This window comes from Cicer arietinum, chromosome 1 (assembly GCF_000331145.2).
Source record: "Cicer arietinum cultivar CDC Frontier isolate Library 1 chromosome 1, Cicar.CDCFrontier_v2.0, whole genome shotgun sequence".
NCBI lineage: Eukaryota > Viridiplantae > Streptophyta > Magnoliopsida > Fabales > Fabaceae > Cicer > Cicer arietinum.
In genome coordinates this window covers 49162448-49176030 of record NC_021160.2, presented here as the reverse complement: position 1 = coordinate 49176030, position 13583 = coordinate 49162448, and the positions used below count along the sequence as shown (strand labels likewise).

The 13583-nt window shown below is 27.6% G+C and overlaps 1 protein-coding gene across 1 annotated transcript; it reads right to left on the bottom strand.

Moving 5' to 3' along the window:
* Window positions 1-5297: 5297 nt before the first annotated feature.
* LOC101497784 (probable terpene synthase 11) lies at window positions 5298-11405 on the bottom strand. The gene is made up of 7 exons (XM_004487326.4): window positions 11213-11405; window positions 9720-9984; window positions 8047-8419; window positions 7074-7292; window positions 6707-6845; window positions 6344-6601; window positions 5298-5942 (listed from the first exon to the last, which is right to left on the bottom strand). The coding sequence occupies exons 1-7, from the start codon at window positions 11375-11377 to the stop codon at window positions 5619-5621; spliced, it is 1743 nt and encodes a 580-aa protein (XP_004487383.1). The 5' UTR covers window positions 11378-11405; the 3' UTR covers window positions 5298-5618.
* Between the last annotated feature and the right edge of the window lie 2178 nt (window positions 11406-13583).

Below are 13583 nucleotides of genomic sequence, written 5' to 3'. Positions count from 1 at the left end.
TATATCAATTGTTATATACACTTATATAATTAATTAGATAATTAATTAATTAATGTAAAATAATTAACTAGTTAGTATAATTAATTAATCAATTTAACTAATTAACCAAATAAGATATCTATCATATTAAGATATCTAACGTCCTCTCAAATTAGAATGTGTTTAATACACTCTGACCTTGAAAAAACGCAGGAAAAAAGGTCGAAAAAGACATAAGGAATTTGTATTGTGGAAAATACATCAGCAAAAAAAAATATTTTTTGTGTTTGGTTATTCATATTATGAATAGAAGCTTGTAAGATATATGCCTCTGTGATTTTGATGTGCCTCTGTGATTTTGATGTAACTCCCAAACATACAACGTATATGCATTATCTGGTTAATCTAATAGTTTGAGTTGAGATACATTTCAGGAAAGAATCAAACACTACACTTGGACAAAACTTGGATCTCAAGCAATCAAGCAAAGATTGATCATATCATACAAGGCTTACCCAAGGAAAGTTTCTTCTATATTAGAATGAAACTTGGTATAATGGATCAAAATGAAATATGATATCTGTTGAAAATCGATTGAGACATCGATGTTCTCTCTGAATTTCTTAATTTATAATAGATACGTCGATTTGCAAGTCGAGTATCCTGTATCAAAATTAAGAAAATCGAATTAAGAATCGATTTATGCTCCACAGTTTCTCATTTGTCAAAATATAAAAAGCACAACAATCGATTTCATAATCGATTTGGCAATCTGTGTTAGCAATAAATGCTGAACCAGAATAGATGTGAGAAACTATACAATCGATTGGTGAATCGATTAAGCATATGGAAAATAGTTTTACAAAATCGATTGCATAATCGATTAATTCTCTCAGAAATCCAAAGATTTGAGAATTTTTCCAACCTCAAACACAAGCATCGATTGGGTAATCGACTGTGTCAAAGTATAAAAACTCTGAGCCAAATAAGTTGATTTGGAAGTCGATTGAAATCCCTGTATGGTCAATATCTTCAAAATAATCGACTTGGAAATCGTTGTTGTTATGAGAAGCTTTTCTGAACTTATATGGAAATCGATTTGGACATCGATTTATCCATTAAACGTTTACTTAAGAAATCGATTTGGAAATCGATTTGAAATATGACTGTTGCAAAAAATAACTAGCCGTTGGAGGCGGTCGCAACGGTAACAAAATCGATTGGACAATTGATTGTTTGTAATTTTTTTTCCAGTATATCTCTTATTCTCTCTTGTATTTTCTTTTGGAATTTAATGACAAAGGGGGAGAATGAATTTAACTTGTGATTATGCTTACTCAAAGTTAACTTGTGCTTATACTTTCTTATGTATACTGAAAATTGAATCTGAAATTCGAAATCGAAATGAATTATGAATTCAGGGGGAGTTTAAATAAGAATGAATCTGAAATTGAAAAGAATTATGAATGTTAAAATTCAGAGGGAGTTTAAATAAGGATTATTATAAAGTTAGGATCTAATGTTGAAATGTAAACTCAAAGTTAAATTGTATGTTTGTCATTTAATCAAAAAGGGGGAGATTGTAAGATATATGCCTCTGTGATTTTGATGTGCCTCTGTGATTTTGATGTAACTCCCAAACATACAATGTATATGCATTATCTGGTTAACCTAATAGTTTGAGTTGAGATACATTTCAGGAAATAATCAAACACTACACTTGGACAAAACTTGGATCTCAAGCAATCAAGCAAAGATTGATCATATCATACAAGGCTTGAAGATTATGTGTAAATGTGTCTAGTGTTAATAGTGTTTATTAGTTAGATTCATCATTATGATTTCACACATCTAATATTTGCCAATTAAAACTGAAATCATAAAATAAGTATGTTAATCAATCAATTGGGAAATCAACTGGGCAATCGATTTTCTGAGTCATAGAACCAAGTTTTAACTAAGTCAATCGATTGGGCAATCGATTACTTAAAGGCTGATATCAGACATGTGTTCTATGATTAAAGGAAATCGATTGAACAATCGATTGATATACTTTTCTTGAGGTACAAGATTCCTACTAATCAATTGGTTAATCGATTTTTTGATTCACAGAATAAAGCTTTCACTGAAACAATCGAGTATTGTGAAACTGGTGGTCACCTTTTAGGGTGTGTGATCATCTAAAGGAGACCTCAATCTGATCTTGCTAGAGCTTGGTGAGTAGTTCTTAGGGATAGATTGGTTTTTGTAGAAGATTGATGTTGAGTTGGATGCATAGGCAGTGAATTGCTGGAAAGTCTGTAAACATACTCAAATCATTTCTAATAAAGGCTGGAATCGGTAATTGATTCCAGGACTGGACGTAGACTACCAAACTGATAGTCGAACCAGTATAAAAATCCAGGGTGCACACTTTTCTATCTCTATACTCCTTATCTTGATAATGTATGTGTTCTTGAATCTTAATTTTGAATAAACTGTTTGAATCTATTACTGTTAAATTTGGAATTAATATTAAACAAGTTGGTTTTGATATTAAATTCATCACTTAGGAAGGAATTAGATAATCTTGTTAATAATCTTGTATACAACTTCCTAAGGATAGAGGTCATTACACCAACAAAGCTAATATCCATAGCATATGAAATGTCAATTAAGTCTTGAAAGAATAAAATTGTGCTTAACCATTCAATATATGAATTTTCTTTAAGATAGAAGCGAACTACCAATGAGGTTAAAAAAATAAATTTTGTTTAATCATTTATTTCTTTATGGCTAAAAGAAAGAATGAATTTGTAGAACATCAATTAAATCTAAAAGAAAGAATGAATTTTGTAGAATGTCAATTAAAGTTAAAAGAAATAATGAATTTTGTAGAATGACAATGAATTTTGTAGAAATAATAAAATATATCTCCAAATTTTTTGTGCTCTTGAAAAAACTTTGATGAATCTTAATCATTGAAACTAATTAACAATCTCGCATTGTTCATTGTCATGTATTTAATATTTCTTTTTACTAGATTTTGATATTTAGATTGAAGATTCACTTGAAATTATCTATTGCATATTTGGATTAGGAGTCTCATGATTGTGTTTTCACTAGTGGAAAATTGTATCCCCTTAACCATTTTCGTGATGATAGAATTATGATCTATACACTTATAATAATTTCTTGGAAATTCACCACCTTTATTCAATGAATTGGAATCTTGATCACTTGATTTTATCATTGTTACTTTTGTTTTGAGATCATTAATGTTGAATTGAAGATGAAACACTATAGTGTGGATGAAGAAAGATTATGATCGAAGAGAAAAAAAATACTTCAATAAAAAATCTTCCAAGCAATTATTGAGATGGAAAGAATATAATGGAATAACTATTATCTGCTACTATATTACGATTCTAGATTTAAATCATTTATAAGAGATAAATGAATATTGTTGACAAAATGATTAAATAAATTACATAAATAGTTACATAGAATTATATAATCAATTAGATAAACAACTAATTAATATAAAATAGCTAACTAGTATAACTAACTTACCAATATAACTAAGTAACCAACTAAGATATCTAACATATCCATAAATTTTGACTGATTATATTGATTTGATTATATTGATTTGTGGTCTACATTTGAATAACTGCTTCAAAATATTGTGTCCTAAGTTCTTAGGTCCTAAGACTATGATATGACTCAATGTCTTGGATGTGATGTGAATAGGGGTGGACAGATTTGCCACACCCGCCCATAAGCAAACGGGTGAACTTCAATGGATATACACGGTCTACAATGATCGGGTTCGGGCGAAGAAATTGGATCCATCGGCAACCGTAATCGACCGCCCAATATATATGAGATTGAGGCCCAACCTTCCTCTCCATATTTTGGCCCAGTCCATTTCAACTTTTCATATAAAATCACTACTTCCAGCAAACCCTAGCCGCCCAGAAAACCCTTGCTCTGCATCTTTTCTCTTGTTTTCAACTATCATTTTCTTTTCCTTCGAAACCTTCCTTCGAGACCCCAGTAACACATCTTAGAAGCTCTTGATCTCATCTCTCTAGTATCTCGACCTCTCTTTTATTCACTTCATTATATTATACTCTTTTCGATCTCACATCTTCAACCACTAATGGAAAAGGGGCAAAAGAGTGTTGGAGAAAGCTCACAACTGCACATAGAAAGGTACTCGTAGAAAGTTTTATGATTTTCTGTTATGATTTCCTTATTATTTTTTACAATTAGGGTTTATTTTTTATAACTAGCATTTTCATCTTGTTAAGCTTTCTATGATCAGGAGCATCTTTTTTGTTTGTTGGCTCAGAGCAAGAAGCATATAATGTAAGGTTAGAGTTCTATGAGTATATTGTTGATTGTATTATGCAAGTTTTTGGTCAAAGTGTTTACTTTCAATAGCTTCTGCCTCTTTTAGTTTCAAGTTTTTCTAAATACTTAACTATTAATTTTTAACTATAACTTTTATTTTGTGTGAGGCTTTCTGTTGTAGTATCAATGGTTATGTGTATATGATATTGTGTGTTTGTATGGTATGCATATATCACAGTATCTCAGAAAATGCATACTGATGCCAAACAAGAAAGTTATCTTCTAAATAACTGTACGTTGACATTTTATTTTCTGTTTGAAAATGTAGGGTTTATAGATTGTTTTGTTGTATTAATATTTTGCAGCAAGTTACTCTAACTGGTGATATTGTTGTGCAGTTGAAAGAGCTAAGACAATGTCATATAGAGTTTAAAATAGAAAGTAAATTGATTTTGCATGTCTGAGTTTGAAAGGTACTTTTGTGTTTTCTTACAACTCCTTATAGATTTCCTTACAAAAGATTTCATTGAAACATAGATGTTATGAATGTTCCTTCTCTTAACTTTCCATCTTTTTCTCCTAAGATTTCATTACATCACAGACAAAGGAGAATACAAAATATACTGAGAAACTGCTATTTTTTTTCAATTCCACTGTTATTTTTTTTCTTCTAATTTGCATTATGTGTGCAGAAACTACTGAAATCACTAGGAAATCCTCATGGTGCAGCAATATTCCTTTGATTACTGTCATTTTAATAAGGTTGATTAAGATGTAATTTATGTAATTTATACTTGAGAATTTTAATTTGTATTGGTTGTGTGAATGTAATTTGTATTGATTATGTGAATGTGAATTTGTGATTTAATATTTGGCTTAGATTTTGTGGCCAATGTGAATGCAATGTCTTGAGAACAATAATACAATAAATCTTTGATTGGATTATATTTTGATTAATATTGTAATAAAAAATTGTGATATAAAAAAATTGAATTTATAAAACAAAAATTGAAGTTATAAAACAAATATGAGTCTGATTGGCAGGTTGGACCATTTATTTTAATGGGCCAGAGTTGTCTTAAATATAACAAACTCTATTGGGTCAAATTATTTTTTATGGTTAGGTCACATTATTTAACTTTTTTTTAAAATGAAAAAGAAAGGCCCAACAAAGTCCAGAAGTCTAACCCGTTTTGACCCACCCGTTCACAACCGTCACCCAATGGCCCGAACCCGACTGGCCCGAAATAAAAAACGGACGAAATTGGGCCCATTAGTACCACCCGAGGATTCAATCGGGTTTAGGTTTTTGACCCGAATCCGACCCTATCCGACCCATGTCCACCCCTAGATGTGAAGATCAATGTTTGCACATAGTCATCAACAGTAAACGTGGTTTTATCATCACCATGTTGATAAATAAGTTGAGAAGTTCTAGCCATGTTAAGAGAAGCTTTAACAATAGAGAAAGGTATTGTTTTAGTCATGACAAGACCATTCAGCTCTCGCCACAACTTTCCTATTAGTAGCCTTATGTGTTTCCTTCCTTCATTTTCATCTGAAATATTATTCTCTCTCATTAGGCATTGTATGCTGCTAGCATTATCCCCTCTTTCTTGTTCCTCCTGAACATCAAACATTAACAATTCTTTCATCACAATTCACAATCTTCACTTTTAACATACTATTGATCTAAAATTGAGTAATATATATATATATATATAGGACCAATCCAATAATTCTCAATAGTAAACGAAGGCAAAAACAAATTTAATACATGTGGTCTTTTTGTTTATATATGTGATATTTTTGTTTATAAAAAAATTAATGACAAGTAAATTTTTGTTGATATTATTTTTGAAATCAAAATATATGTAAATTAGACAAACATATTGTCTAGATAAATATATTCAAAATATTTGAATTGTATATATCTACATAAATTAGAAATAAAAAATAGTTTATAATTTCGGTGTATTGTGCATAATTTTAATTTTTCTAATAGTAATAAGATATAATGAAATACCGTTGAAGTTCCTAAATCATCCCATAACCGAAGAATTTCTCCCGAACAAGAAAAGAGTCTAGGATATGGTTTTGTCGTGGAAAATGTTTCCTTTGAAAGACCATGAACATGATTACCAATTAGGAAAGTGGCATGCACCAATGCCATACATGATCCAGCAGAAATCACTCCATTATCCAAATATGTCTTAAAACTTGGCACATATCCACTATTGAACCATTTGGCTTCTTCCAAAAATGCATCAAATATGTCAATCCACTGCACCATTTAATCACAAGTTTATAATTATAAACATGTTAATTACTCTTAGGTATACTTTGTAATCATAAAATTAATTAATTGGTAGGATATTCAAATTCTTACTGTTCTTTTCAAATGAGAAACAACATTTAACCCATGTTCTTTTTGAATTCTATATGCAATTTCATTGGTGGTATTGTATAATGCCATATAGCATATCTTCATATATTCAGGTAGCTGCTCCATTGCATCAAGATCCCACCTATAAAAAAGCATTTTTAACATTTTGATATTAATTTCTAACTTATATAAAAATAAGTAAGTGATTGGACTCATGATTAATCGGAGTCTGAATCTTTCTTATAACATTTGTATTAAATTTTATTTACCTCTCGATAAAATTTCATATTATCGTAACCCTTTTTCTTGAACACAGGAGGATTAAGACAAAAAAAAAAGTTAAATACATAAAAATTCTATAGAAGCATACCTTTTGATTGCATTTGTGAAAAGAACAAGTTCATGAAAAGTGCCATAAGTGTCAAATATGTCATCCATAACTAACAAAATGCATATGGTTTTTGTAAGTTCAATACGGCAATTTGTATAATATGGTTCTGGAAATATCCCCACTGTCCATAAGAAGCACTCTGTTGGTCTATCTCTTCCAAAACCAATTCGGTCAACAACTCCTAACTCTTTCCACCACCTAAACAAATCAAATTAACTACCTATTAAATGTATCAAAATTGAGGTGTTTTTGGAATAAATCAAAGATGGAAAACATAGTTTGAAATTGAAAAACCAAAGTAAACAATACCAAAAAGAAATATACAATTAAAATTACAGACAAAAGAAAGTATTATGTCTCTAATTCCTTGTCACTTAATTTACACAAATTTCACTTTTTTTCTTTCTATAAATGTCATTTTTTAATTTAACTTTTTTGTAGTGTTACATGATATTTGAAATAACTGACTTATATGGACAGTTAAAATAAGAAAAAATTTGCGACATATTTTTAAGTGATTATGTCAGATGCCAAAGCATACTAACTATCAAAGCAACTACATTAATCATGAATTGATACATAACTAACCACAATTTTAGATAATTCAAATATGAACGTTTAAAAATTATTATGGTTAATAGTGTTCTTTCACTTATAGAAGTACACATTTAATTCAAATTTTTGTTAGGAATTGGCCTGCGAGTTATATGTATTCACAAGTGAATGTAGTCATGTTGTAGGTAAGTTTGAGATCATTGGATCAAAATCAAACATTTTAATTTTTAACTTTATAATTTATGTTGAATAAAAATTAAAAACTATTTTGAATTTTAAACCGTTCGATCAAAATTAAACAGTTCAGAATCGTTGAATGCCCCCCGACTACCGTCACATTGCCTTAGCATAACCCAAATTATGTTTTGTTATTGTATAATATTGAGAATAAACTCACCTGGAGATTTCTGCTAATTCTCTTTGGTGTAATGACTGAATGATTTGAGAGTCTAACTTTGCCAATTCCAAAAAAACTGATATTTGGTCAGTTGCTTGTCTATATTCTTCCATGTAGTTTCTAGCTTCTAACCTCACCATTCTTAAGTGCTTTGGAATTGTTAAGGCTCTTGCAATGTGACTACCTACTTCAGGGGCAAGGTTTGGGATTAACTCATTTAGATGAGTCTTTGAAAATTCCATGGCTTTCTTTAATACTTCTTCATCTTCTGTCCCTAAATGTGATGCCTCATATAGACTCAACATACCCCATATGTCTTTCGTGAATGATTCCTTGAAATTTCCACTCTTGTCCAAAAATTTCCTAAAAACATCTAAAAATAATCACACAAATCAAATTAAATCAGTAATTTATATAAGCAACATTTTAGTCCAAAAAAAAAAAAAAGCAACATCTAAGAAAGCTATTTATACAGTACTTATAAATGAAAATATAACAGTAGCACTTTATAATTGAGGGAAATATTATATGCATAGATGCATTTACCTTTTTTTTTTTTTTTTTACTTTTAGTGTTTAGCATATTTGCTCCATCTTGTTCTCATAAATTTATATATTTCTCATATTTTAGAAAATAATACTTCTAGAGTAAATTTATTTTGTTGCATATGTTAGTTAATAGTTATGTATTATATTTCAACTTTCTTGACCAAGTCAACATTCCTTTTGATTTTGGCCCCATTGAGTTAGAATTCTGATTTCGCATCTGGCTGCTGAAGTAATTCTTAATAGTTTTATATTATATCTTTTGTTATATTATATGACAATGTTACGATCCAGGTGGAGTTACAAATAGAACGAATAGCTGTTTTCAAAAAATTTGACAAAATTGATTTGTAATTTTTTTAAAAGAGAAGGTAAATTATATATAATTAAGACAACAATGTTTTAAAGCAAAATTTTTAATTTAATAATATTAATATTTATTAGTTGAATCCTATTTAAATTGTCTTTAATTCATTCTCTAATGCTACTATGAGAGAGAAGAAACAAATAAATATAAGGTAAATTATTTTGGGATGCATGAAAAAAGTTTGGGTTCCGTGCCATTAACGCTTATTTCTCTCTTGGCGAGAGAAGGAGGATGAGAATATCAAAACGATGTACATAAATCATTAACATTAGTCTTTTTTAAATAAATTATTTACTTTAAATTTTGTGAATAAAAAAACGTTAGAGAAAGATCTATTAATGTTAGTCTCTTATATTTTAGAGTTTTCAAAACAGAAAAGAATCATCAATGATGTATACGCTGTAAATAACGTATACATAATTACACAGTTATTTTAGTTCTCAAATATTTTTAAGTTTCAATGTTATACTTTTGATTTGATTATATGTTATTAACTTTTTAGAATTATATTTTTGAACCATTATAGTATAAATTTTACTCAATAATTTTAATATTATTTAATAAAAAAAAAATTACTCAATAATGTAAATATATTCAATTTTTATTTGTAAGTTGTCTAATACTATATCAGTTAGTTTTTTAATATTATAAAAATAATTAAACTTAAAATACCTTCAATTTTGTTTTAGCCTGCAGTGAAATTTATTGTATCGGCCCTATGCATAAAATGATCGAAAATAAACGGTAATATAATAATGTACCAGAAGTTGTAGGGTATCCATTATGCCTTAGCAAGCGAAATTGAAGGGATGTGGCAAAGATGTCTTGAGAAGTATCCCAATTGCATATCCTTCCAAGTTGTATATTGATTTCATCTTCAAAATGGTGACTAATTCCTAATCCTTGGATTGAGTCAATCATCTTTAATGTTAAAATTGGATCACTCGAGTTTAACAATACCTCTCGGCTTCTTCTAATTACTTGCTCCAAACTTTTGCTCCTATCATCACTTTGTAAAGGTACAACCTAACATGAACAACATGAAACACAATAAAGGTAGGCGCATAGGTGCAATTCACTCCATAATATTTAAAAATTATTTTAAACGTTGACTATTTCATAGTTCAATTAAATATAGCAGTCATAGTTAAGACACAAAAATAGTTATAATTTTTTTTTACTATACAATTCATTATTTTATGTATAATTATATACATGAACTTGATACCGTATTTAGTTAGAGAGAACTAACTAAAATCACCTCGCCCTAAATTTTTATTAGCAAAAGAGGGAGAAGTTTAACTGAAAGACAAATAAATTCTAGACAAAAATTATTTTAAATGATATTTGAATTTGGATTTTTTGAATGATTTTGTTATGAACTGAAATTATTTATTCATATAGGTATTTTTTTCATTGAATAGGTAGTGTTTGTTATGAACTGAAAGATGGGATTATACAAAAGACACCCCACTTTTTTTTCATCTTTCTCTTCCTTTTCTTAAACACACTATGTCAAGCTTTTTGCAAGTCTGGCCCAAGAGTAAGATTACCAAGATAATTAATCAGACCAAAAAGATTACTTAAACAAAATGTTTCATATTTCAAAATCAAAATTATGTAAATGTTATCTAAAATTAAGTGTGTCTCAATAAATATTAAATAAAATGACTTTAATATGTATTGAAAAATATTTACATGTTTTTTAAGAAGAAATGTAAATATGTTAGTATTATGTTGAATGTAAAGATCAAACCTTCATATGTGTTTAAGTCTCACGCTCTATTTTTATTTTTTCTGTTTGCATTCAGACGGTTTCTGTGGAGGCACTTATATATTAAATTTATATTGAAGTTTTATTGCTGTAATAGGAACATATTTACCGAAACAATTGTAATTTACATATTAATTAACTTCGTGTAAAGTTTGATATAAATATTTTCTCCAATAAAAAAAAAAAGACATAGGATGTGGTAGAAGAACAACTTAATAATAAGATAATAAAAAAGACGTATGACTTAATTTGCAAAAAGAGAAATGTAACTTAATAAAAAAAACAGAGTATGTGTAAATTAAAAAATCAGGATGCTATTGACACCATGCATCAAAATTGGCATACTAACATCGATTATCAATAAGTTTATATAGATATAGATTATTGAACCATTGTATATTATTTTGACGATTATATATATTCATAAAATATTTTATATAAAAAGAAAAATCATGAGAGGGCGATATTACAATAAGCTACCTTGTGATTTAGAGCAACGGACTTGATCGTGAATTTACTATGCATGATTTCTGATTTTGATTTTTGTAGTGATAAGATTTGTGATTGATAAATGGAAATCCGTGAATAGGAACGAGCAATTGAGTTTGTGAGATATGAAATTCTAAGTTCATTAATAACAGCCATCGTATTTGCTACCCTATTGTGATAACACACAATTGGATTGCACACTTATATATAGATTATATATCTGCATCCATAATTGACTAATGGTATGTTTCGGTGGAGCACTTTTGATTTTCAATCATGTCAGCCATTTTATAAAATAAAATAAAAAAATAGTCCTGTTTTTAGTCTATGTAATATAAGACTAATTTTATAGAAGTCCCTTCAAAATTATTATTTTTAATCCTTATTGAATTTCAACATTTAAGAAAGATAATGTGCTCATCTGATGTGTCAAATAAAATAGTTTAGGTAAAATTTTATTACAAATTATTTGTATTTTTAATTTTGAAATCAAGTGATAAAAATAATAATATTTTTATGTTAGATATTATATTTTAAGTTTGAATTAGAATCTTTCACGTATTTACCATCTCATCTATGAAAGAAAAAAAATTATATGTCATTTCCTTTTTATATAAATCATTTATCTTATTTAATATTTTTTTCTCGTATAAATCATTTATCTTTTAAAACATGCACAAGTTATTTTTTGCTTCATTTTCTCTTTAATTTCAATCTTGAAAATTCAAAGATTCAATCTATCAATTTCACTTCCAAAACACCCCCACATCTAATAAGAACATATTCATCATCAAAACTTATTCAAAAATCATTTTTGAATTTTAGTTTAAGACATATTTGTTTGTAGATCCCAAATAATCTAAAAAAGTAGTTCAAGGCTTAACAACTTATAAAGTTTAATTATAAGAATGATTATATGGATAATATTTAAATATAAAAATATATTGATATTTTTTTTTAACAATATTGATGATTTATTAAGTTGATGACTATTTAGAGAGAATCTGTATCTGTTTATATGTGTTATAATATTTATATTGAATGATTTTGATATAATTTATTAGTCTTGTGTGCTATTATAGCGTTCAATTTTTATATTTTCATTTATGAAAAAAAAAAACTTTTTATAAAAGTTCAATTCATAAAAAATTCAAGAATTCATTTTTTTTTTTTTAGTTATTCTCATATTTTCGATTTATTGGGATATCAACTTTAATAATTTTAAATAAATTTAATAAAATATTATGTATATAAAAATAATTTAAAATTATATTTATTTGTATAAATGTGCATATAATATTTATTATTAATTTACTTATATATCATATTATTTACTTTATTCTTTATCAAGATAGTTAAGATTTTATCTTCCAAATTTTTCTTTATCTATATCTATACAAATAATAAAGGTAAGACATCTCTTTAGTGTAGTCTATTTTACTTCTAGTTATACTCTTTTCAATTAAAATTACTTTTGCGTATGAATTGCCGCAGTTTTTTGTGTGCATATTTTTTCACTAAATAAAAAAATGTAACTGCATAAAAAAACCAATAAAAAAGCTGATAGACGGATACGAACCCGTCTGGACAGTACGATTAATTAATAATTATATAATAATAAAATTGAATTATTTTAAATGTTATTAGATATGTTTTCATCATAAGAAATATTATATATGCAAAATTTCATTATCCGATAAAATTTACACTTTATACCTGTTATATATAGTTGTTTAAAATAAATAGTGAATTGGTTAGTAAATCAACTTTATCTAACATATTGCTCTTATTACCGTCGTTGAATTTTTCCAGCAAATATTCAATCGCGAATACCTTATTATAATGAAATATAATGAAGAAAACATAGCGAAAATTGCTTCTAACCACATTTGAATATAAATATTTGATACTTAAACACGTTTTTTCTGTTACTAACACATTATACGTGGACATTTGACCACTCTAGAAGATGAAATTGTTTGCAAAGCGATTCAAAAGAAGAAACCTTCTTGTGCTTAATTAATAGAGAAATAGGGATACATAGGTTGTGCTTAATTAAGATACATGAACTTCAAGGAAATGAATACCTGTTGAAGGAAAAACATGTTTGACTGATTTTTTAATTTGTTTGAATTTTTACTAAATATTAAAATAATAAGATTATATGATACATTAAAAAATTAAAGGACTTCAATATAATTGTTTTTTTTTAACTAATAAATTAATGATGGCTTTGTGAATTTAAAAGCTATTTATAAACTTTTGTAGTTTAAAAAAAATCATTTCATAACGAAAATAGTATTTCATTGTTTATAAATATTATACTAATCTTTTTTTAAATGTTCAACATTCACTATTATTA